Source organism: Impatiens glandulifera, chromosome 3 (assembly GCF_907164915.1).
Source record: "Impatiens glandulifera chromosome 3, dImpGla2.1, whole genome shotgun sequence".
NCBI lineage: Eukaryota > Viridiplantae > Streptophyta > Magnoliopsida > Ericales > Balsaminaceae > Impatiens > Impatiens glandulifera.
In genome coordinates this window covers 61844519-61871839 of record NC_061864.1, presented here as the reverse complement: position 1 = coordinate 61871839, position 27321 = coordinate 61844519, and the positions used below count along the sequence as shown (strand labels likewise).

Genomic DNA, 27321 nt, shown 5'->3' with positions numbered 1-27321 from the left:
TTCGACAGATAAAACAGGTAGTTCTTCTTAAGCTGCTGATCTTTGAATTCTCAAGATGCCTATGGAAGAACCGCCCAGCTCATCAGACAGAGTAAACCGACCGGCTACTTGGTGGAAACACCAGCTAACCGCATCGGGATGAACAACTGATGACTGACCGGTTCGGAAGCAGGTCATCCTAGATTATTTGAATTTCACAGATGTGGAACAACTACCAATGTTTGTAGATGTCTGTTCTGAAATGTTGCCTTTTCAAAGAAAACTGGTCGCGCCTAAAAAGACGTGAAGATCTTTTGATATCTTTCATGGTTCAGGCCTATGACCGACACCTAGACTGCAAACATACCCATTTTGGTGAAAAACCTTTTATCCTGCAGTTAATACATGTCATTCCATTTAATGCCTGGACAATAGGTTAGCCCCTAAACTAGTATTTAAGAGAGGGCAACACTCACCACAAAACTCACAAGTCACAAGAATACTCTCTCACTAAGGCAAACTAACCATGTCTCAATTCCCAAACATCCTCCAAGTAGATTTTGAATCCTGTACCGGTACCGAACACTATGAAGTGTATCGGATGATTAAGAAGTTAGAAGATACTGGTCTCCAGTATTTTCTGGATGATAAGCAAATCATCTACCCTGCATCCGTTATGGAATTCTACTACAATGCCAGAGTATTCCGGGGAACACCCCATTTTGAGACCCACATCCAATCCAAAGTTGGGGGGGTAATTTTCGACTTCACCGAGCAGGACTTTGGTCGGTGTTTCAGTCTGCCCAAGCAAGGGATCACAGATCTCAATCCTCCTGCAGACATTAAGGCTGAGGTATCTCTAGCCTTTGCCCGGTCGGATGAACCTGTCAATGATCATGGTTCTAAATCTCTCTTGAGGGCTGAGTACCAGCTCCTCAATGATGTGTTAGGAAGGGGCATCTTTGGAAGAGATGTCACTAACACCTACTGCGTGGCAAGTTTCAATATGATGGCCGCCATCATTACTGGCACACCGGTAAACTGGTCCCGGGTGCTGTTCGACACCTTAGTTTGGATGATTAACGTCCAGTCAGTCGGTCTCATTCCCTAAATGAGCACCCTTCTGGTGGAACTCGGCGTTCCAACTTGTCCTGGCGAAGGCCTGAACCAGGCTCAAGTGCTAACTAGGGAAATGACCGACTCTTTCTATAGTCGGTTTGAGAGGGAATGGAGGAGGAGAAACTTCAACCCTCCTCGTTAAGTCACTTCATCTGGCATCCGGTCGTTTTGCTGCGTGTACCGGATGCACCATTAACCATATCGGCCTCATCCATGTCCACTTCGGTTTTATTTATGCTTTCCTTAACTTCATCATTTATGTATGTCATTTTCGGTGTTGTCTCTACCGTCTTCGGTCTCCATCTAATATATGTCATTATGTGTTAAATGCATAATCCAATTTAATGAGATAACTCCCAACCACCCGCACATTTAATTCCCAACTAATCTGGTTACTTTCCAACAAATATTTACCTCGAGATCTGCAAACCGCCACTTCCCAATGCACTTTGGAAAGGAAAAGATTCTTTCCCTTAATAAAACAAAACTAACCATCAATGCTCTGATTTTCCCTCCAAAAACGATTCTATATAAGGAGCCATCCTCCCTTCACTTTCTCACATCCACAATCACTTGCACTTCTCTTGAATCTCTCTCTCTCTCTACATCATAATCATGCCAAGCCGAACTTTGGGAAATTTTCTAAGTGTTGACTTCGGCTCATGCTTGGCCGAATGGGACTATGACCACCCAAAGAAACACATGTTTGAAAGTCTCATTGTTACCGGTCTTCAAGCCTTCCTTGACGAATCCGGTCCCATACTGACTGAGGATGTCAAGGAATTTTTCAGAAATGCCGTTAACTGGGGAGATCGCATTGTAACCACGGTAAGGAATCATACCTTCCGGCTTGATGAAGCCGAATTTGCCTCCCTCTTCAATCTGCCTAAAGAAGGGTTCTCTGACTTTCCGGCCATGGAGGGAACTGATGAATACTACTATGTGTTCCGCTGTCTTGGAACCTTCGATACGGTGGAAACCCATGGGTTAAAGACCCGTCTCGGTCGTAGCACTCAGCTACTTCTTGAGATTGTCACTCGGTCCATTCTGTGCCAATCTGTAAATCAGCGGTTTTCAAAAAATACCTACAATATGATGACCCACATCTACAACCACACGCCCATTAATTGGGCAGCGGTCCTCTTTCAAACTTTGAGGAAAATGGTGCGGACCAAGAAGGGTCTCGGCTTTGCACCCCACATCAGCAGGCTGATTCTCAAGTACCGGCCAGATTTTGGACCGGGTACACCGGCATCTCCCTCAAATATTCTCGATAGAGATGCCGTGGTGGAAAAGTATTCCAGAATGGTGTTTACTGCTTAAACAACCTTATTTAAATGTCTTTCTTTCGTCCTATCGGCTTCCTTTCTAATGAAATATCGTTTCAGTTTTGATCGCTTCTCTTTACTCTATGTATCTATCTAACATAACCGGCTTGATATCGTTCGTATCCGGTTTCATAAAATCTGCTTAAAACTGTTAAACGCCGATCAATCAAAATATCTGAATAAGCTTGAACATAATCTACCATTCGGTCTCGTAGAAAAATACGTCACCGATGACATAGGCAAAGTTTTGGAGGGAAAAACTCCCGCTCAAAGACACCGCACACCGTTTCGCACGAAACCATGTCCTTTCATTTTGGAGGGAAAACTCCCGCCCATTCATGATGGGACGGTTTGGCTTCCAAACCGTGCCTATAAAAGGAAAGCCTTCATCACATTTGTCATTTTCACAGAAATTCACTTTCTCTCTCTAAGCTACTAAATCCTTCGAAACCGATTTCTCTCATTCTCAAACTACTCAAACATGGGTCGTGATGCGGCATTGTTCAAACTATACTCTCAAGTGGACTTTGATGAGATTCGGCAAAATGGAACAACCGAGGCAAAAGACGTAATTGACCGACTCATTAAAACCGGTCTGGGATATTTTCTGGAGGGACCTCACGTAATCTACAAGAACGCGGTTGAAGAGTTCTTCAAAACCGCAACCGTTTCCTACGACAGGATCCTCGCAACGGTTTGCGGCTCCCAAATAGAAATCACCGAAGCTGTAGTGGCCGAAAGTCTGCATCTCCCAACCACCGGTATGGACGCAACAGCAGAGATGGACGATGACGTTTTTAAGATGGCTTGCCGCCGTGTATCAGCAACAAACAAGCCGGTTCCCACATCCGGAAAGAAACAACTGCTGAAACCGGAGCTCATCCCGGCGTGTGACGTTTTTGCCAGGGCGATACTGGCAAGGGGAGGAAATTTCAGCAATCTGACCAAAGACAAAATCAGAATGATTTTTCGTCTAATGGAAGGCACAGAGATCAACTGGGCAAGATCGGTTTTCAGCAATCTTATGGAAATGGTGAGACCGGCCTCTGACAGGTCTTGGGGGTATGCCGTACAACTCGGCAAGATCTTCTTACATCTAAAGATCAAAGTCGGTCCCGGTGTTGGAATACTAAAACGCAGCATCATTCGATCAAGGCATTTTCTTCCAAGAAAGCAGTCGGCCTCCAGTTCCACAGGTGGCCGAAAGAAGAAAGCCGCAAAGAAAAATACCCCGGCAAACGCAAGCACCGGAGGAAAGAGAAAAGAAAAAGTAATTTTCGAAGATCCACCTCAACAAACAGAGGATGAGGAGTGGGACGATGAGGAAGCCGATACAGAGGGAACCGAAAACAGAACGGACCATGACGGTGATCTTTCGGCTCGGAGTCCGACCGATGCCGAACAAAGCTTCAATCCTGAGACCACCGAGGGTGAGGACGGGGTTGATGAAGGAGACAATGATGAAAGAGCCGATGATGGAAACTTCAACAGAGAGGAGGCAGACGAAGCGGAGGCCGAAAGACTAGCCCAGAATATCTTTCAGGGCATTATCAGAAGAGACGAGGATGTCATTGACCTATATCTGGAGTGGCATGAGTACCGGTTTAATACAAAGTATAAAGACATCCTATCGGACCACTCGCAAGAACACTGCATCGCCAGATTGGAGGAAGTGGAGGACAATATCCTACGTCTCACCAAATCCAGTACCATTCAGGAAATACAGTGCCGAACTTGCCTACTGATACCGAGAAGTCATCTTCGACAGATAAGAAGGCGTATCAGAAAGATTAAGGAAGAATATGCCGAAGGGGGATCGGTGTCTACAGTAGCACCGCTAGTATTAGAAAAGCTTGAAAAGGGCAAATTGGAAATACGCCAAGAGATAGAGCGGTTAGAGGCTATATGCAAACAGAAACAAGTTCCGGTGTATACCGCTCCGGTCATCGAAGATTTTCAAACAGACTGGACAACAGAGGACACCGTGACACCAAGGGACATTGAGACACCACTGCCAGAAAATGATGAGGTACCGACTTCAAAGACTGTTGAAGAACAAACTCTAGAAAATGTCGAGGTACCGATCTCGGAAGTTCCGGTTACGAACTTGGAGGAGGCGGTCACATTAGAAACACCTACTGAGGTTGTTGACATAACAGACTCCGGTGAGAGAGCAGATCCTGATACGACCGAGCAGTCCCCTCCCACTCCACCACCGGAAGCCACCGTTTCAGTTCCTCCTAAGGAATGGATTGAAGACCGGCTCCAAGAGTTTGAAGCATCCGTTTCGGAACGGATTGGTGAACAACTCAAGAAATTTGAAGTGTCCACGTCAGGGCAAATGGAAGACCGGCTTCAGAAATTTGAGGCATCAATATCAGAGATGATTGATGACCGGATAGTTGAACACAACGTCTCTAAGCTTCAACCATTCAAGGATAGCGCCGATAAAATATTTGACTCGGCCATAAAGTTCGCCGATGCGACGAAGCTGGTTGTGGATCACACTCAAACACGCCTGGAGCAACTCAGCACCGGACTATGGGAAGAGGCCGGTGAGCGAGAAAACTGTGCTCAGCATATTGTAGCTCTGGAGGGTCTCACGTCGGAATTAAAGAAGGATTTCGAACGGGTCGACCCAACAATTGAACGAGTCTCGGTACTGGAAAAGAAGAACGAAGATCTCGTGGCCGAAGTAAAGGCACTTACTGCACAAATGGCCGAAATCCTGAAAGCTAAGGAAGCCGCGGATGCCGCTGCTATAGAGGCCGATGCTCTGGTTGCTAAGAGAGTCCAGGAAAGGCTGGACGCCGAGGTTAGCAGAGACAAAGAGGCGCCACGAGCGACTCAGCTGACCGAAGAAGAAGTAGAGGCCGAGAGAATAAGAAGGGCTGAGAGCATGTATCCAGGGTATGCTGAGCAAATAGCAAGACAAGCCGCAGCGGATGCCGAACGATTAGAAACGGAGCAACGACGGCTGGCGGGATTTGCGAAGGAACACGAGAAAAAGAAGAAAGCGGCCGCCTCCGCTTCAGCACCGACCGCCTCTGCCTCAGAACCGAAGAAGAGAAAGAAGCCGGCTAGTAAGAAAGTTCGGATTGTGGAGATGCTCAATATAATTTCTGACCCGGTCGAGACGGGTACTTCGCAGCAAGACGACCAAGTCGAGAATGAGCTCGAAGAACAGCTGCGGTACCGATCTAAAAGACCACGACACTCCACGTAACCGCAACCGCAACCGCCACCGCAACCAAAGAGAAAGAAGAGTGCCTACGAATTCACGGACTCAGAATAGGGACTATCCTTCTTTTTCTTACTTACCTTAGTACTTTTGCTTAAGACTTTTCCGGTTATCTATGAATATATAAAGTTATTTTTGAATACCGGCCTTATTTTGCATTTCTACATGATTTTGATAATTTTAAGTAAAATAATCAAAAAGGGAGAAATTGTTAGATAAAAGATAGAGATTCCTCCAAAACCCCTCCCCCAAAATTTTTCGAAAAATTCTCTAAATCTTTTTCAAAATCGGCCAAACAAAACAACCGGCCTACGGTTGCAAACTTACATAATTTTGATAATTTTAAATAAAATAATCAAAAAGGGAGAAATTGTTAGATAAATTCATACCGGTTCAAATAAACATAACTTAAACAAACTTCCTACGCAGGAACAAGGAACCGGACCGGATGAACAAAAGAAAACCAACTGAAGAAACCGAACCGGTCAAGCTACCAAACCGATCAAGAGTATTCGGTACGTGACCGCACAGAGGAAGGATCGGCCAAAGCCTAAAAGCCAGATCCATCAAATAGCCGATCAATCCTCAAGACAAACATAACCGGAATAAGCCCGGTCACTTCACTATCAAAAGATATTCGGCCAAGTCAAGCGGCCAACCTAGGCCAAGTCAAGAGGCCGACTAGTACAAGAAGACACTTTGGGTATCTGTTGAGAATGATACCAAAGGAACAGACTGAATACTTCCATATCCATGCAAGTCTGAGGAAAGACTGTAGGCTGCAGAAAACAGTACTACCGGATCTTTCTACTTCGGGATAAGCCAGAAAGGAAATCTTCAAAGTACAGACAACTGTCCAAGCAGACAGTGCCTACATTGAGTAAAAGACAAACCCGGCAGGTTTGCTTTACAGACCGGCAGGTCTGAAACAGGATGCCAGGTCTGAAATTGACCGTCAGGTCTGAGGAGAAGACCGCAGGTCTGAAACACTGAATCACTGCATCTCTGATCAGCCAATCAGATTCAAGGCTTCGAAATATGACCGTTGGCATATTTCACCTATAAAAGGAGGCAGTTGCAGAAGAGTAAATGCGGGACATTAAGGCAGTTACTAAGTGAGACAAACATTGAGATAACAAAAGCTAAGTGCATTTACTACAAGTGATAACAGTGTGGTACTCTAAGAAAGCCTAAGTGCTAAATTCTAAGTGTGTGTGCTACAATTTCAGTGTGAATTGTAAGAGTGTTATCGAGCAGGAAATAAGTCTCGATCGAATTGTATTTGTATTCCTTAGTGAATATCCTTCTCGCGGTTTCGAGAGGAAGGGGTGACGTAGGAGTTTTATCTCCGAACATCCATAAAACTCTGTTGTGTTATTTACTTTCTGTTGGCTTCCTTACATAACCGACTAACTTAACCATACCGCTCCAAACCAACTCCATACTGACCATACCAAGTATCCAGATTGCCGAAACCGACCCACCATCCTTCAAATCTTCATCATCCGAAACCGACTCCGCCTATCATACACGTGTACCGCTTCAACTTGAAAGCAAACCTCTTCCGCGCTTGAACCTAGTTCAAGGGTTTGTGACAGGTTGTGTAGTATTGAAACCCCGGTGTTAATCTCTAACCGGATTAACCACCACCCTACGAGTGAGAACCGCTAACCGGTCCAACCCCCGGTCCACCAGCGGCGACCTAGATCCTAACAATTTTGTTTTATTATCATCCAAGTACAGACAGGATCAAAGGAGGATATTCTCTGATGTATTTTTCTGGACCAATCAAGTTAGGGCTGGTGTCTTCTAAAGCAAATATGACAATTGATGTGCTTTGAATATATAAGAAGATTAAAGGAAGAAAAAAAAAGACACTTGATGATCTGGGCTCTCTTGCTAATTAAACTCTCTACAAATATATATTCAAGCTTTTGCCTTAGAGTTTTCCGTGAGAGATAGTTCATACAAAGCATTGTATTAATCCTTACATATGTGTGATTGTTTATAAATTGAATAGATAGTATATATTCAACAAGCGTTGTGTACAAGGAGTTCAGAAATAGGTAGTGTCTAAGTCATGGTTGTCCAATTGAGTTTGTATACGTGTTGTAATCAAATCAAATCTTCTAGTGAATATTCTTCTCAAGGTTAAGAAGAATATCCTTCTCGAGGTCGAGAAGAAGGGGTGACATATGAGAGTTTACTCCGAAGATCCATAAACATCTCTTGTATCTTGTGTTTTTTTCGCATTATCCTAATCCTTTCGTATTGCTTCAAGTCGAAACAAACACTTCCGCACTTGAACTTGGTTCAAGAGTTTGTGACGTCTTGCGAAGAATAGAAACCGATATTAACTTCTAACAGAGTTAATATCAAACGAAGTGTGTGTAAGCGTTCAACTTTGTGAGACCCCCGTCTCCATCGTCGATCTCGATCCTAACACAAATGATTCATATGATTATGGGGAACAAAAGCACTAACCCTAATCACGGTCAATCAATTTTTACAAAGATTAATTTTTAAAACCCATTTTATGTCAAAATTTGGGATCTTTTAAATTAAGTCATTTCAATGTCTGATTTTTATTTCATTAGATTTGAAATGATTAATATAGTCATACATAACCAAAACAAGAACATCATTCAAGCTTTATAACAACTTTTAAAGATGAAATTCAAATTCAATTTTTAAAAAAATTCAGTTTCATCAAATGTGATCGGGATTATGTTATAATGATTTGAAAATTATCCTAACATGTTTAGCAACTATTTCAATAAAAAACAAGATTAAAACTTAAGAACATGAATTTTAAAAAATCTAGATTTTCAATTCAAAATTTTGTTTTTTAGTTTAAGGTGATTTTCAACCGAAAGTTTATATAACATCTAAGGATTGATTCTAAACAAATAAATCATACAATTGAACCCTAGAACAGATCAAACCGATCAAAATTGATAAAAACCAATTTTCAATTACAAATTGAAATTCAATAGATCTGGAAACTTACCAACAATTGGGAACACTCCTATGAGTTGTTCGAAGCTTTTCCAAAGTCTGGATCAAAGTTGTGATCACCGAAAGAGATTTTACAAATATTTGTTCTTGTTGGATTCTTGAATCTTTGATTTAGGCTATACGATGTATTGATTGTTTGATGGATTGATAGAGAATCGTCTAAGGACTATTTATACTAGCTTTAGGTCGGTTGAGGAGGAAGAATTCAAGTTCAATTTGTCGATTTGAAGTTTTATCCCTAAATCCTATCCTATTCCTGGCAGCCTAGTTCTAGGGTAAGGTGTCGATCCTAGGTATAGGGCTATTGATGACGAGGATAAGGCGAGTAAGTGGGTGAAAAAATCAGAGGATAAGTTGGACTAACGAAGAAACTAGAGCTTCTAGAAGATCGTCGGAGTTTGTCGCAGGTTATAGGATTTCGCAAAGAAGACGATCAAAACGACGTCGTTTTGATCTATCCAAAACGCGTCGTTGGCGTTTCGTCAACGTTCCGTTGGCGCTGGACGATCTAGACTAACGGGCATGACGTCCCGTTAGTTGTTTCCGTGTGGATCGGGCGCGTGCGTGCTCCGTTATAGCGGGCATGCGTGTCTGATTCTTGGGCGCCGGATAAAAATTCAGCGTTTATCCGATGGTCTAGAATTCTACTACATCAATTAAACATAATTTCGGCTACATAGAATTATTAGTTTTATTTATAATAAAAGGGTTATATGAAATCGAATTTTAATCCCTTTCTTGCATTTTTTATCAAAACTTCCATCAATTAAATATTTTTGGAAATAATTATCATACTTTTATATTTTTGGGTATTTTGGAGGTATTTATTTAATTATTTTGGAGGTCTGAAACCATAATTTATACATAATTTATGTTTAAAATCATAATTAAATAATTTCAACCCCTTCTTAGGTTTAATTTGAGTAAAATAAATACAATATTTTAACCTTAAATTATTTTTTTAGTTTTTTATTTAATTTTCCTAGTTAAGGGTTAATTATTGTGATCTTTTATCTCTTTTGGGGTTATTTTGAATTTAAATTTTTTAAATATTATTTTAATATTATTATAAATAATATTATTATTTGTAAATTAGGGTAGATCAAATTTTCATATTTATGTAATCTTATTTTAAGGTAGTATTTTTGTTTCTTAATTAACTTATCACATTTTTAAATTAAATGATATTTAGAGACATCGTTTTGAACGAATGGTTTTTGGAAATTGAGTGTTGTTTTAGAGATTTTCGTATTTTAATTTGTTAAATTGGTTTGGATGACTAAAAATGTGTAATATAAAGAAAGATTTGAGAAATTTTGAATAAAAGTAGATTTTGTATTTATTTTTCAAAAATTTCATAACGAAATAAAACTTTGTGTACGATTTATCAATTTGAACGTATTTGTGTTTTAAATTTATATACGTGTTCAAACTACTCAATACGCGGTTTGAATGATTTAAAAAATGTGTAATGTGTGAGAATAATTGAAAAAAGTATATTTTATTTTAACGAATATAATAAATTAATTAAAAAAAGGAAAATAATATGTTAAAATAAGAAGTGTGTTCATTCGTTTATGAACCTTAAATGACTACTATGGTGATATTTTGAGTTTACATAGCATAATTCAAAGTCTGAGACATATCAATCAAAATAACACAAATTCGAATTTTAAATAGTCCAAACATAAAATTGAGAGTAAAACCATCGCAATACAATGTTTGAAAAAATATTATAATTCCAACAAAATTTTAAACCCAACTTGAAACAAACACATACAAAAAAAAAATATTTTTTCACATTATTATTATTCATACATTGCTATATCAACTATTCACTCTTTATAAATGAGTTCTCCAATTATTAGTAAAGTCAATTCATTAAGGGTTGAAATTTCTTAAAATATCTTTCTCATTTATTTTTATATTTTAAAAAGACTTTATAATTTCTTTTTATTTTTCCAAATTTCATAAATAATGACTGAAAAAATATCAGAGAATGTTTAAAAAGAAACAATTCTTCTTAATTTCATTAATAATCAATTTTTTGATCTCAAACCATCTCTTGTGACATTAGGAATCATGCACTTGCCCATATATTGTCATATAAAATATGAAAAAGACAATATAATATGATCTATAATTTCAATCTTAATCATAAAAAATAAGTAAGTAATAGTTGACATTATTGATGTGCATAAATCTCAATAGATTATAATAGTCCATTTTCATACTTAGCAAATGTGGTCGCTTATGAAGAGACAAAAAGAAAAGTTACAAATTCGATTATAACTAAAAACGTTTTGATTTGAAACGGGAAAATAACGGTACAGTGTAATGTTTGTTCTACTTAATTAAAAAAAAAAAAAATCACTATCATTTTGTTTTACCAAATAATTTTAATAAAATGATCCCTTACTAAATTTCATGTCTTACTTATAATTTAGGATTTATTTTATATATTTACTTAGATTTAATATAAATAGACAAATATATCATTATCAGTCTCTCTTTCTTTTATCAAGTTATATATTATTTAATCAAATATTGAAATATAAATAGACAAATAGTTTTATTTATAAAAATATGCTTTATTTTTATTAATTCAAATAAAGACTTGTTTGATGTAATTTATTTAAAATAAAACTACCCCATTAACATTATTAGATTTTTCTTCCCATCATTCAAATCTATTATCTAAATACTAAAATGTTTTTATATTAAATATTAAAAAAAATTGTCATTGGCCCAATAATCTATTTCTCAAATATCAATTTATTTATTTTTTAAAAAAAAGAAAAAAAATAGATCAAACAAACCTAATCTTTCAACAGCAACAAAAAACGGAAAGTTAGTTTTGTAGTGCAAAAAAACTCCAAATCAAACACACTATTAGTATATAACTCATACAATAATGAGAAATTCATTAAAATCAGAGAATTAAAAAAATGGAGACAGCAAAGATTAAAACACGACACACTATTCATATTCTATAACCATAACTAATAGGGTTAAATGACCTAAAAACCAAAAAGTAACATGTACAATTGTTCGGTTAAGCTATCGTGAATAAATATCTTCATCTGACACAAACGATATGCCCCGAGATAGACCATTAATTTGGGTCATTTGAAAATAATCTCAAATAACGCACTGTCCCATATTGCATTATATCATCAATTGCATCATTACACCCTAACAAATTTTCACCCAAATAACTCATATTTTTATAACCTCAAACAAACAAGGCGTAAATGTCCAAGTCAGTCAATACACATCTTGTTCAAATACCAACCAGCCTATTCATTTTGCCTCTGGGCTCCAACACCAAGTAAGTGATAGTGATAAGGGCATAATTGCAGAAAGGACTTCAAATGGGCCATCTAAATTGGCCCCCATAATTTGGAGAAATACCATAAGCATAGGGACCCCCCTTCAAACCAGGGCAATCATCTTCCCTTTGAAATAACCAGCCTTGGCTTTTCAAATGACTGGATTTGACATCTTTGGACCCCCTAATGAAAGAAAAAAATAAGCCAACTTGAAAGAAGCATCAAGAACTTGTCAAATCCCAATATACAATTAGAAAAGCTGTAAATACAGCATTCTTTGAGATAGATTATAATAAATATCTCTAAAAGAAACAGCAATGTAAGATTTGGACATTTCAATATTTCATTATGCATGAATTCTATTCTAACTTCTAAACATACCTGAAAATTCCATGTAAATTTGAGAAGCATACAGTTTACAACCAACTGCATTACTTAAACAGTTCAATCCGACAAGAAAACGTGTCTCAATCCTCTTCACATGGCCTTGAAACCTGTCAGTGAATCAATGAAATCTATAAGAAATACAAATGTAGACAGTAAGATCTCCTCAGTAAAAGGTGACAGACATGTCAAGACACAAACGATAAATGGTAATTATGATTCCACAAAGCACATAAGAGTCGAGGAAGATATTATTATTGAAAAAAACAAATTATGGTACTGACGGACCCCGTTTTAAGTTATGGCAGAGAATTTTTGGGAGTTTCTTTGACAACAATGCAGATGTCTGTCTATTTGTTTAATGTCTCTAGTTGCATCTTAAAAGCCAAGTAGTAATGAAATGTCACATCTTACATTTTTGCTCTTTATGAAGGAATATAGTAGTAAAATAGTTATAAGGATAGTATTGTTATGATTTAGGTACAGAAAAAGAAAAGGATATAGCTCTGGTACCACTTTTAACATATATTCCTATGATCTGTCTCTTTTTGGAAACTCTTTTGTTTCTGAACCTAAATCCAAGTCTAGTAGAGAAAACGTTGTCAAATTTCTGAATCAGTGTCGCACTAAGTTCAAATACATCCTATTTCTGAATGTGATCGCATCCAGATTCACACCTTGACGAAAAATCAAGAAGAAATGATGTATCCAAATGAAATCAATTGTATATAGTCTAACTAATAATGATGGTTGATTTTCCACACTCTTCTCAAATCCAAGTTAGTAACTTCTAAGACTTGCATGGATTTGTGTTTTAGAATAGTTCACAATTACTTACCTCGCAAATAAGGATGTAAATAATTTAACAGCAAGAACTAGGTAGTTTTAAAGATGTAAATAATGTAACAACAAGAACTAGGATGTAAGTAAACATGATAAGAAATCAATTATTGTGCAGCAACCATAAGTTTGTCAACTTGGGTCCATCCATTTGATTAAAGAAAGTAAAACAAAAAAATATCAACAAATAGGTAATCTTCATAATCAATAGTTCAACCATTATATGAAGTAACATTAACATCAACATCAAGACAGATTAATATTTTTTTTTGGATATGAAAACACAAAGAATGGTGAAAAATAAAAGTACATAGTAAAAAATACACTTGGAATCCATTTGATAAATCACAGACCTACCACCAATAATAGACTCATTTAGAACTCTCTTCACTTGGGTAATTATTAGCCAGTTGTTCCATCTTCCAACTTTCAAGAGGAGCAACATGATCATGCAAGGGCGCAAATTGCTGCATTCTCAAATGAAGAATTAGATTTAGTTTTTGGGTGTGCATGAGAACAATTAGTAATCTTTATAAACAAAGGGGTTTAATCAGTATTTTCAAAACTATAACTCCTCTTCGAATTATACCTCCATTATTATCAACAGCTCCTTGGCAGTTGGGGCAGAAAGGACAATGTGACGAGCACCTCGATTTATGAAGCCTTCTTGAACACCATTATCGAATAATGCCAGCAAGTTGTTGTAATAACCATCAACATTCAGCAGGCCAACCTATAATAATCAAGATTACTAGTCGATAGTAAACAAACAAACAAAAAGTATGAACAAGCCTTAGAAGGTTGAATGCAAATCAATGATGGTGACCCACCGGTTTTTTATGAATTCCAAGCTGAGACCATGTTATCATCTCTAACAATTCTTCCATGGTTCCATATCCACCTGAAAAAAATAGATGTTAAGTATATAGAAGGACTATAACTTTAAATGGTGTTTCTAAACTATTACCCGGAAGAGCAATGAAAGCATCGGCCTCTTTAGCCATTAAAGCTTTACGCTCATGCATATCCTCAACAATTCTTACCTCCCCAACACTTTGACCAGATATCTGTTAAAACTCAAATTAGATAAACAATAGCAATAAGAAGAAAAGTGAGACAACAAAGGTTTATTGGACTCCCATTGCATTTGGTAGAAGGCACGAGCTTTTATCAATAATTTGGGATAAACGTGATCTTTGTATTCTAATGTAATTTGAATGAAATGGTTCCTTAAAAAAACAAAAACAGAAATAGAAATAAGAAAAGAGGAAGATGCATACCTCAAGAGACACAAGAGCTTTGGGGATGACTCTGCACATTTATAATGAAGCAAAGGAAGACTAAAATAATCAGCAGCAGTTTTATAAAGGGTAAACAACTTTTTTTTAGTAAAGAAGTTGAATTTTCTTTTTTTTCTCGTAACTAGAGTGTTTTGATCAGCTTTTCGCGCAACTCGACTAAATGAAGCAAATGATTATTGAACCAGAAACCTCGAGGTAGTAGTAAGCCTCTTGTCACTAAACTATTCAGAATTGGTTAATTTTAAACAATAAGATTTACATGATGCATTTTCTCTTTACTTAGCTTACCCAATAACATGACATCCACCATCATATACTTTCTGAGAAATCAAACCCATCAAGCCAAAACTCCCCCCACCATATACCAATTCTATCTTTCTCTCAACCTGAAACTCATCATCATTCATAACATAAAAACCCATCAAAGATATTAAACAAGTTAACCAAAAGGCACCAAAACAATCCCATTTTCATTCAACAATCCCATATTTGAATACCCATAAACTGAAAATTACAGATAAGGTCTATAATCAAGCCAAAAAAAAAAAAGAGAACATACCCATTAACAGTTTATATGATAACAATATTTTTTTTTCTAGAATCATGATCAAAGTGAGTGTAAAATGAAAGAAAGGAAAGTAGATTCAGAAACCAACCAGTTCATTCCCCAATTCAACAGCAGCTTCACTGTAAATACTCCTATAACCAGGATTGCTTCCACAGAAGACACAAATCCTTTTGAACTTGTTAATCGCATACCTTTCCATCTTCTTCCTTCAATCTTGCACCATTCAGATCAAATAAACAACCCTTTTCTCGTTTTCTCGGTAAATAATCGTCAAGCATGCAATTGAAATCAAGAAATTTGCAGCATTTGGCTCTGGGCAGTAGTAAATATATATATAGAAAGTAAGCCCACAAAGTTCCTTTCCATGTCCAATCTAACCTGTCGTCTATTAAGTATTAAATCCCTTTTAGAAACAAAATGATTTCAGAATCCGGGCCAATTTTAAAGCATCTACCTTTTATCCTAAAAAAAGAGCTTAAATGATAATTATTCAGGATTTGGTCTAATCAACTCTACCTAAAATTCCCATTTATCATAGCTTATGTGGATTATTTAATATATTTAAGTTTTCATCTATTTGTTTTTTAAACGGGATTTATTTATTAAATTAACTAGAATGAATTCTTTATTATTATTATTAAATTTCTATACATATTAAAAATAAAAAAATGGTTTAACAACACCAACTAAAGACAAACAATAACATTTAAAAAAATAGTACTAAATAAATTATCGAGCTCGCAAATTCTTGAAAAAACGATTAACTCACATACTAGTTTTTCGGAACTAATCTCAGAAATCGTCGTAATAATATTATTTATAAATGATACGCATCGGGGACAACTACAATTAATGTTCGACGATTTTTCTACAATCAAATAATCCATTAAAAAATAATTTGAATAGTAACCCAAATATATAGGTATGTCATATTAGTTGCATCAATTTAAACTTCTCAGCAACTACTCAAAGACTCGGAAATCATCCAATGAATCACAATAATACTCCATAAAAGACTCTAAATATTAGTCACCACTTGAATAAATTCCTTGTTACCCTGATCTTCATTTTAAATTAGGATTCTTAATTGAAATTGAATGTCTTCATTAGGTAAGATACTTCAACACTTAGCTACTATTTTATCTTAAATACATAATCATTAGAGAAATAAATTATTAATTTATTTTTTGTGTTTATTTGTCAAAATAGTGATTATAACTTTTTTTAGTGGAAATAAAATTTAAAAAAACTAGATAAGATGGCATACTTAAATATTATTAAGAGCTATTAATATCTATATTGATGAGTAATCTTTAAAAGGATAAGATTGATAAGCATCAAATCAAACCACTTAATACACTTAGTTTACTAAATAAATAATCTTAATTTTAAGTCAACTATTTAATCTTTATGTCAATCAATTGAGATTAATTATAAAGCGTTATCTGAATTTATTGACGAAAAAAAAAAAAACTTTTGTTAGTCGACTATTCCAATTCTATAAACCGTTCTCTCAATGTTCCCTTTAAGAAGTTATGAAAATGAAACCGTCTTTTATGAATTGTCTTTTATGAATTGGAATCATAATCTTATTTATATTGTCTTTTATTTATTATTTAGTCCAATATAAACATCCCATAAATATTTGGTTTTTACCCACCAATATTATTATGTGTTTCTTAACCTAATAATTTTAATATTTAATAAAACATTTTATTAATTGAGATTTAATAAAAGAGACTTCAAATATTACAATAAAAAAATTATGGGATATTCTTACATGCATAAGCATATTTGTTGTATTATATTATCATGTTTAACACTGAAGTTAGGGGTGTTTAATTTGGTTTTATCTGAATATCTGACCGAATTCGAATTTTATCTTTGTTTTTAAATCGAATTTTAAACCAATTTGAATTTAAATACGGTTTCGGTTTCGAATTCGGTTTGATTTTCGAGTTGAGCAAAAATCAAACCGAAAACCGAATTCACTTTTTATTATTTATTTTTAATATATATTATATATTTTATTAGATATAATTAAATAATTATATATTTTATTATATATTAAATTAGGTAGATGCTGGCCCTTCCAAATCTATAAGAATCTAACCTTTAAAATTGGTTGATATTGAAGGTAACAAAAAGTGTAAGTGCAGTTATTATAATAAATAGTATAATAGTGTAAGTGTGTTCAATATTTGGTCTTAACCGAATATTCGACCGAATTCGAATTTTAATATTCGGTTTATCTTTTGAATTTTTAAATATTCGGTTCGATTTTCGAATATTCGGTTTTAAAAAACATAAAAATTTGAAGAACCTAAATTGAGTAACTCGAATAACTCGAAACTGAACCGATGAATCTCTAGCTCAAGTTCAACCTCAACCGGCACTTATTTTGTTTTTTTATGGTAGAAAAGAATTTTGTAATTCTAAAATCAACAAATGAATGCTTGTTTTAGCATTGAATTTGAATATTGTGTCATGAATGCGTAAACTATTTCGATTCAATATATGATTTTGGAAATATTTGCATTCTATTTATAATAAATAAAATATAAGATATTTTAATTAATAATTTGAACGTGACTCATTTCTTTGCTGTCATGTTTGAAATATTCATGATTATCTTTAATAAATTATTAAAAGAAAATGATGTTTAACCCTATGGTGGGATGATGGATTATTTAGACATAAAACAAGGTCTTTATTTAAAAATGATTCATATCAAGTTTTGAGTCATTTTAGGATTTATCATCTCTTATTAATATAAGAAAAAAATGTATGTTTATATATGTATTTTATAAAACTTTCAAATAATTAAGTTATTCCTATAAAGTGATTTGTAACTATTTTATTAATTTTTATTAAGTCAAATATAGATTTTAACAACATATATGTTGCAACTCATTACTTTTTTTTTTTATCAAACTTTAATTTTTTTTACAAAATATAAAAATAACACATTAAGATATTTCAAATTGAAAAAATATTATCTAAAAATTAAAAAAATATTGACAAGACCAAATACCTTAAGTTCAAATTCCAAAAAAAAAAACCAGTGAAAAAGTCTAACTTAATAGTGAAAAAAATCATACTTGACTAAATGTTTCTAACTTCCATTCCCACTAAGAGCAACATAAATTGACAATATTTAAAATATAAATTATAAATGTGAAAAAAAAGCTGAACTTAGAGGCTAAAACTTACATATTCAATTTTCAAGAAAAACCTCCCAAATTAAAATAAGTCATAAATAGGAAAGAAGTCTAACTTGAAAGTGTAAAAAATATTATCTATGAAACCAAATTTCTGAAATTTGATTCCTACTATATATACTAAATTTGTACACAATAACTAGAACTTACCATATTTCATCCTAAAAAAATCCCAATTTATGAAGAATCTTCCAATTATTGAGCATGATGAATAATTTGAAATTATTTTGAAGGATATTAAACACAATGTAACAAGTAAAGATTATATAGAAGGTACACAATATACAATGGTTGGCATCCCTAATCCAAAATGGGTTAAAAAAGTAACAAAACATCAATAACATAACCATCAGCACAAAATAATAATATGATAATGACTTTAATATAATTATTAGCACAATTAGACTACTATATTATTCATTTGAATTCAATTTAGGAAAGAGTTGGTGTGCAAACCGAAAAACATAGTGGTGAATTCAATTCAATTCAATTAAACATTCATCCAGCAACTTTCCTTGATGCAGCAGCAGCCCTCCCCGTTTGGATCATTTGAGAAGGACGACGTTTAAGAAACGCATCGCTGGTTTGGACTCCAGCTTTCATTGGTCCTGCTGCTGCCTGTCTTGCTGGAGACTTAAGTGAATCCATAGTTAAGTTTGCAAACTTATGACCTAATTTCGGAACTCCATGAACAGCACCAACCGCCTTGCTATTATTGGTATTACTATTATTTAAAGCTGTCATTGTCAGAGGAAGAAAACCTAGTCAGTCGGTTATTATAAAACACTTTTCGAACAGCATAATGCGGATTAGGATAAAATTATCAAGTCTTATTTTCAAATTTAGAACAGTCAAAAGCCAGGGTTTGATTGCATTTGCAATAGGGAGCAGTCTGTCTGTTGCTTCAAGACAGACATAACCCACCACATTGATTAAGGCATTATCCAATCAAAAATCTACTCATCATTCAAATCAACAACTACAATATCCTCTATCTCTAAATTATTCAAATAACCCAGCAACTAACCAGCCTGGTGACATGGTTCAAGACATTCAACAGTAAAAAGATTGTTAATTCTCTTACGAAATTATTTCAGAAGGTAAAAAAAACTTACTTGGACTCTTCCTAGCAGGCGGTTGATATCGTGGCTGCGGTTTAGCTGCTGCTGCTTGGTTTGAGGATCTGTCACTCTTGATTGCAATCTAACAAGATAAAGAAGCAAGAAGAGCAAATGAGATTAATGGACATCATCTTAGGACAAAAAGAAAAGAAAAAAGATCAATGAAAATCTCAGCTTATCATCATGGTGGCTCAGTTACAAAAGAGAACCGCCACCAACAAATAAATTTATGGATCTATATCTCAATTATAGTTTCTAAAGGGTTGTGTATCTTGATATGAAATCCATAAACAGAAATAAGTAAACAGGGCCAGTGAAACATGTGATTGTGAAAGCAGAAGCAAGACAACTAAACAAGTCATCACTTCTTACCGTGTTGTTATTCATTTCCAACTTGCGCTGCACACCTGAAACGTTAACAGAATAGCAATTATATAACATGAAACCATAGTAACTTTTTTTTACAGCTGATAGAGAAGCACTATGAAATGCTGTCAAATAGCCAGCAAATAGGCTCTTTAATAACCCAAATGATCAAAAACCATATTGAGACTATTTGGAAACTTCTAGGCCAAAGAGACATGAAAGTAAAAGAAAATTCGTTTTGTACAAAATTGTATTTTGGATCATTACGATTTTTTCAAATTATGATCCAGATTATTTTAAGATCATCAAGATAAAAAAGCATGATACCAAATAGGCTCATTATCTTATTTCATATTTTGTATACAATAGATAAGTGTGTACAGTTGGTTTAGGTTTATGTGAATTATAAACAAAGCTTCTCAGTAAAAAAAAATAGAGTTATTATAGAGAAAAGAAATAGAGATATTACCTGAGCATGGAGAAGCATACATTTTCGCAGAAACAAAATTACTTGCAGCCTTAGAATTATCCACAGAGCAAGAATATCTTCTAACTGCTTTTTGCTCGATTAACCCCTTTGTTCCAACTATAAAAGAAACAGTCAGATTAATTTCTATTTAACCGTTACATGGTAAAAGTATTGCGGCGAGACTGACCAGATGGCGGTGTTCGCACAACAACCCTTTTTGATCGAATAGATGGCGGAATACAACCCTGCAAAAAAATGTATATTATTCAAACCTAGAATTCTCGGCAACTTTCTTTTTCTTTCTCAAGTTCAATTAAATTGACATACCTAAGATATGCACGAGTTACAACAAAGGAGAAAAGCCTAATTACCTTAAAAAACTTATGCTGGAGGGCTTCAAGTGCAGTAGGCCTCTTACATGGATCCCAGGAACAAAGCAACTAGAATATAAAATAGATACAATAGGATTGTCAATACAATGTAACAAGTTCATAAAAGAAAAAGTGAAATTTACAATATCAAATACATACTGATATCAGACTGATTGCCTCCTCACTTGCAGATGGCATAAGAGAAGATAGATTGACACCAGTGAACTGCTATGGAGCATGAGCATATGTCAAATTGGAAAATATTTGAACATCATTGGTGTTCAAAAAGGTAAAAAACCAGTTAGGAGATTCCAATTAGTGTTTATAAACAAGAACACTGTAGCATATGTACCTCTTGATTTCTTAGTGATATTGAAGGTTAAAATGTACAATAATTTGAATCTCAAAAGGGTTTTGGCTAGTTTACTTTAGGAATATCATCCAAAGGAGGATAACACAACTTCTCACTTGATCTAAATGAGTGTTTGATAACATAGCTTATCACTTAATCTAAATAATTATGTGCTTATTTGAATTAAGTTAATTTAATAATTTAAAATTGCTTAATTATTTAGATTGAGTTGAAATTATTAACTCGGTAATATAGTAGGATGGTAAAGACAACTTTTACACCTGAAAACTAATCAAATTACGTCAATATAAGGATAAAATAGTCTTTAAATACTTTTTCGGTATTAGTTTCATAGTTTATTAAACCAACTTACACATCAAGTTCTTTAAAAAAAATCTTACATAACAAGTATTAAAATTCAAATAATTTGGTGTATGCAAAATTTATTTTTCAAACACTTTACCAATTCAGCATTAACACTTATTTTCAATTTTATCAAAAGCATATACTGTTTCTGCACATTTAAGAGATTGTCTCATAAAATAAAAATGATAAAACTAATTACATATTATAAAGTGATAACCTGCGGGAACTGATAGTTTATAGATTCTGCAAGTTTAAGTCCATTAACCCATTCACTTTCCATAGGAGTTCCCAGAATGCTACATATTTTATAAATTTCATCAGCTTCACTGCACAAAGAAAACTATATTAGACAACAGAATAATAATTAAACAAGGAAAGTGAAATGGAGAGGAAGAGAGTTTCACCTTGAGCCTGGAAAAATAGGACGCAACATCAACAACTCAGCCATGATCGCACCCATAGCCCACATATCTGAAAGTTTTACAGAAAATATTATAAAGACATGAATATAAGACAAACTGGTGTTTATTTTCAATTCCAGTTTATACCCACCTACTGCAGAATCATATAATGGAGACTGAAGCAGAACCTCTGGAGCCCGATACCTGCCAAGTTAATATATTGAACACATAAGAAAAGGAAACACCGGCCCCATCTGGAAACACTTAGAGTTTGTTTGATGTAGGCTTTTAAGAAATAACCCATTTTTTAGGGGGAAAGTTGTGTTATGAGAAACTGGATTATTTGGATTAAATGACTAAAATAACCGACCTGTGTTTAATATTTAAAATGTTATAAAAATAAAGGGTAATTTTGTATTCTAGTTTATGAATGATTGATGATGGGATACAAGGTTAAATTTGTATTAAATCCAAATAACCCTTTACCAAACAAGGCCTAATGTTTTTGTTTCTGGGTTGGTTTCCAAATATAGAAACGTTTGGAAACTAAATTCATTGAGAGACATTTACAAAATTATTTATGTTTCTATATCTAGAAAATATCACATTCAGAAATAGTTCAAATAAAACTAACCCAGAGAAAATCATTCTTACCACCGTGTTGAAACATATTCAGTATATGGTGGTGCAGAATTGGTCTCACGAACAAGACCAAAGTCAGCAATTTTAATTATATCTTTAGATACAAGCAAATTCTCTGCATAGAAATTTAATGTAGAATGATCACTATTAAAAAGACTAATAAGGATACAAGGAAACACACTCAAATTAAAATTAAATGAAGAAGGAACCAAAAGCAGGTTATAAATAAAATGAATTCACTAGCTAGAGAAAACCAATTCACATGAGATATTGAGCGAAAAGGGATATCATATCCTCAAAGTTGCAACATATGTGAACAATTCCAGTGATATGCTTTACATTTGGGCGTTGTTTGATATAGGGCTATTTGAATAACCTTTGTTTGATATAGCTTATTGAAAAATATGTTATTTGGATAAAAGACATTAAGGGTATAAATATATAATAAATAAATAATTTAAAATAGAGGGTATTTTGGTTGATGATTTGAATAATATGATTGAAGAGTAGATTGTTGATTGGACAGTGGATTATTTGAAATTAATCTCAAATAACCCAAAAACCAGGCCTAAGCCTTGCAAACTAAGAACCCCATGACCATGTCACAGAAATGATACATGAATACATCTATCTACTACGAAGAAGAACCATTTGATACTGGAAAAGGTACCTGGCTTAAGATCACGATGGAAATATCCATGTTGATGCATATATGCAAGTCCTTGAAACACTTGAAAACACCAGTTTCTAACTTCAGCTTCTGAGAAAGCCTTAGTTCTATCCCTCAAAAGTTCATAAAGATTGCAGTCCTAGATACAAAATCCTCTATTAGTTAGATTTGCTTATAAAGAAAATAGAAGATCATTTTACTTCCTAAACACGTAAGCTCGTTTTGCTTCCTGAATTTTAAAAATGGCTCAAATTACTTCTCGCTGCTAATTATTTATTAACTTCGTTAAGTTCTAAAATCATCTTTACACAATTTTTGCAGCTCTTTAATCTCAATTCTTCGCTATTTTTCTTTTTACTTTCTACAAATACATATCAACAAGACATTAACAGAGTTTAACAAGAAATGGCAACGAGAAATGATTTGAGCCACTTTAAAAGTTCGGGAAACAATAACAAGCTTTTAATGCAAGTTGGGAAAACAAAGTGAACATATTTCCAACAGAAAATAAACCAAGGCCTAAAGTGCACGCAAAAATGAATAAAGAGAAAAAAGTAACAAACATACCATGTACTCAAAAACAAAATACAGTATATCACTCTCCCTAATGACTTCCTTCAGCTTCACAATATTTGGATGGTTCATTTTTCTCAGTGACTGCCAAAAGGACAAGAAATATTTAACATAATAATCAATGATCACACAAACAAATTTTTGGTCAATCTGATAGATTCTTACCTTAACTTCCCTCAGATTTACACATTCTTCCCAGGAGTAAAATTTTTTCTTCATTTTTTTAATGGCAACCTAACAATATTATAGATCAGTCACAAGGAACAATTTCTAATTGTTTTCCCAAAAGAAAAAAAAATGTGTCAAGGTACTTACAACTTTTCCAGTGTGTTTACTGATAGCACGCCAGACACTACCAAATGTGCCATCACCAACTATTTTAATTAGCTTGTACCTGTACACCCAAGTAATCACACTAATTAGCTAAAGGTATGTTTGGTTAGAGATGAATTGGCATTCAAATTGTAGGGAGCAATTCCATTATGCTGCTTGTTTAAAAAGTTGGATTTAGAATTTGATTTCTTATGGAATTAAAACATGTAATTTTTAGTTGGAATTTCACTTGAATTAAGTAAGAAAAAGAAGAAAATAAGACAAATCTCTTGAGTTACAATTATATGATTTTCCATACATAAGAATAAAATTGTAATTCTAATTTCAATTCTATTTAGAATTGAAATTAGAATTCTTTTTTTTTTGTAACCAGGGTGTCTGGGCAGCTTTTGCGCACCTCGACTAATCCCTGAATCCACTTCCCCTCATCCAAACACAACCAAAGTAGATTTAGATATTTTTTTATCATCATAGAAAACAATCTCACCTCTCCATGTTGTTCAGCTTCTCAACAACCTGAAACGCTTATTCAAGAAACAAATGGCACAATCTATTCCTCAAACTCCACAATGCTTAATAGACAAAAGTTTAGCTAAGTTGTACTACTGTATGGAAGATCCAACTGACTGCACCATCAATTTGCTGCTTTAAAATACATTCTCGTCAAACTAGTGACCTTCTGATGAAAAGGCTCGACAGCTTCAACCAAACATACAGGCCTCAAGGCTCCCAGAAGATATAGAATATGTAGGGAAGGTCTGAAAGTAGAGAACATCTTGACACAAGCTAATAAATTTCCTAGAAAAAACCTGCAGATCCTTTTACAAATACAAAAACAACCAAACGACGCAAAATCTCTTGGAAATCTTTCTGCTAGAGATATATAATATATATCTGACCAGGAAAAATTGGTGGAGACAGAAGATATCACCCAACACCAAACTAAGTGTTTGGGTATTTCGTCCTGTTTTAAAAAAAAAAAAACACGTTTAAGTCTTTTACCATATTCAGATGAAAAAACAAAGCAAATGGGAACCAATTAATTAGTAGAACCATACCCACACAATTGGTTTCCCAGATATTAAAGTTGATTGCCCAACAAATAATGCACTGCATATAAAAAAATTCATTAAAAAAACAAATACATGCATGCAAATCTGAACTAACTATTTTTCTTTATTTATTTATTTGTGAAAAGGCATTGCCTTGTATATTAACAGCTGAGAGATGTTAAATCTGAACTTACTCTTTTAAGAAGACTAAGTGTCAAGACTTATTTCAGTAAATGGGTGCATCAGGCTTCATGTATTATTTATTTAGCAGAACCTGCCAATTTAAGTGCAGTTAACGAATGAAACAAGAAGGAAATCTCCAAGGCTGAGACAGGGCCGATCAACCACAACTTTCTTGAATGCAAAGATCCGGTTGTGGAAGCAAGTTGGCACAAGGAACACTTTTTCCATGACTTGAAAAAGGTTGCAAAACCCTTGGTATCAGAGCCCGATGTGGCCTAACATATTAATAAGGGATATTGAAATTTCAATTATGGTTGTTGCTTAATTTGGAATCATTTGGTATAAAAGAGAAATAACAACTATTGTACACCATGTGCAAGGACAATGCACCAAGTTAATCATAACATAGACAAAGACGATAGGCCAAACGAAATTTAAAATCACATTTATAGAATTTTTTTTGTTTAGACTAATATTTTCGTTTTCCTGGAGGAGGCTAGCACTGCATCCCACCATCATGCCCACACTTCAATCAAGGTTCTTTTTTTGTAAATCGAACTTGAGACCTCAGTCTATTCGCTCAAAACTCATACCACTTGAGCCACATCAGATGATCAAGAATGTTCTTTTTGGACTAGTGTTTTCTTTTCCGGGAGGAGGCTAGCACAACATCCCATCTACATATCCCCACTTCAATCAAGGTTCCTTTAGTTGAAATCGAACTTGAGAACTCAGAATATTCATTCAAGACTCTTACCACTTGAGCTACCTTTCATGGGTATATGGTCAATAATGTTTTTCATTAGACTAGTGTTCTTTTTCTTGGAGGAGGCTAGCACGGCATCCCACCGCCATAGCCGCAAATTCCATCAAGCTTTGAACCTAAGACCTCAACAGATACCTATTTGTTCAAGACTCTCACCACTTTAGCTATCCTAGATTAGTATATGGTCAAGAATATTATGCTCGAGCCCACCTAACAAATTCAAGTTCCCATCAATTAAGCAAATCTATAAAGAACTATTTAAGATAACTACATCCTTTCCCAGATCCCGATAAAAACCTAATATTCAGTCAATGTTCTTTCCAGACTATCATTAATCACAAATTGGTCAAGAACTTCACTTTGATAAAACATTATGGAAGTTTAAATAAAAAAACGCCCAATTTCAGATACATGATGTATTATTATTAGTCCATGAATAAAACCAAATATATGAATGCTAGAAACCAGATATAGATTGGGAAGAATAAGTTCAGGCTAAATCAATCAACCAAGAACACATTTTGAAATTAGATTGGATCAAAAGAAACCTACTAATAGAAAATTAGAAACCCATGTGAACAAGACAGAAAAAGAAATAGATCTGAAGCAATGGAGGGTCATGAAATCCAAATAGAAATAAAAATCTAGAATCTTGACAAGAACCCTACATGTGAATGAACGATTTAAGGGTAAAACAAAAATACCTACCCCCAAACCATATCTGCAATCGATGTATGCAGATAGAAAGAAAGTAATATAGATTAGATTAGATGGAAAGGAAGGAAGGAAGGAGAAAGATGATGATACCCGTGGTTGTAAGCCAACTGTTCCACGGACGCAAAATGGTCGGCTCCAGAGCTCCTCTTCTTCCCTGACTACAGATCAATGCCTCGCCTTTCAATGTTTGTTTGTTGTCTGTCTGTCTGGTGGGGAATTAAACTGTTATTTATAGCAATAACAACGACATTATTAGCGCAAAACAGGACGAAAATCCCCAATTCATATATTATTCAGACCACCTCCATGTGACAAGATCTGCGTCCTCATATTTTATCATCTTCTCTCTCTACTCTCTCTCTCTATATATATATTTGAGAAATGATAAAGCCAACGAATGGCTAGCGAAAGCAAGGCCACGAATCCTACGTGGCCTTGCCAGCTAGGAGAGAGAAAGAAAAAAAAAAAAAAAAAAAAAAAAAATTAAAACGTTTATGATTCTCTTTCACCCAATAGGGTTTCATATTTCTGCATTTCTTTCTCTCTCTGAAACGCTTCATTTATTTCTCTTCTCCAGCTCCGGCAGCATTTATTTCTCTTCTCCGGCT

The 27321-nt window shown here is 34.6% G+C and overlaps 3 protein-coding genes across 5 annotated transcripts; 1 reads left to right on the top strand and 2 right to left on the bottom strand.

Moving 5' to 3' along the window:
- Positions 1-3402: 3402 nt before the first annotated feature.
- LOC124930574 lies at positions 3403-5652 on the top strand. Its single transcript, XM_047470906.1, has 5 exons — positions 3403-3622; positions 3728-3793; positions 3878-4132; positions 4259-5058; positions 5224-5652. Exons 1-5 carry the CDS (start codon positions 3403-3405, stop codon positions 5650-5652), a joined length of 1770 nt encoding a protein of 589 aa, XP_047326862.1.
- Positions 5653-13421: 7769 nt separating this feature from the next.
- Positions 13422-15492, bottom strand: LOC124931133 (cytokinin riboside 5'-monophosphate phosphoribohydrolase LOG8-like). The gene is made up of 7 exons (XM_047471527.1): positions 15199-15492; positions 14831-14928; positions 14522-14552; positions 14209-14308; positions 14072-14142; positions 13831-13974; positions 13422-13708 (listed from the first exon to the last, which is right to left on the bottom strand). The coding sequence occupies exons 1-7, from the start codon at positions 15307-15309 to the stop codon at positions 13613-13615; spliced, it is 651 nt and encodes a 216-aa protein (XP_047327483.1). The 5' UTR covers positions 15310-15492; the 3' UTR covers positions 13422-13612.
- A 3076-nt stretch (positions 15493-18568) lies between these two features.
- Positions 18569-27048, bottom strand: LOC124929246 (cyclin-dependent kinase F-4). Of its 3 annotated transcripts, XM_047469549.1 has the most exons (19): positions 26804-27046; positions 25242-25505; positions 25054-25105; positions 24483-24959; positions 23978-24056; positions 23828-23896; positions 23657-23746; positions 23090-23228; positions 22432-22534; positions 21929-21981; positions 21781-21847; positions 21594-21702; positions 20818-20883; positions 20659-20727; positions 20475-20532; positions 20288-20404; positions 19825-19859; positions 19447-19534; positions 18569-19068 (listed from the first exon to the last, which is right to left on the bottom strand). In XM_047469549.1, exons 4-19 carry the CDS (start codon positions 24488-24490, stop codon positions 18830-18832), a joined length of 1389 nt encoding a protein of 462 aa, XP_047325505.1. In that variant the 5' UTR covers positions 24491-24959; positions 25054-25105; positions 25242-25505; positions 26804-27046; the 3' UTR covers positions 18569-18829. The 3 variants fall into 3 exon arrangements, with proteins under 3 accessions (XP_047325505.1, XP_047325503.1, XP_047325504.1); XM_047469547.1 differs by having other exon boundaries at positions 23657-23896; positions 26804-27048; XM_047469548.1 differs by lacking the exons at positions 25054-25105; positions 25242-25505 and having other exon boundaries at positions 23657-23896; positions 26804-27048.
- Between the last annotated feature and the right edge of the window lie 273 nt (positions 27049-27321).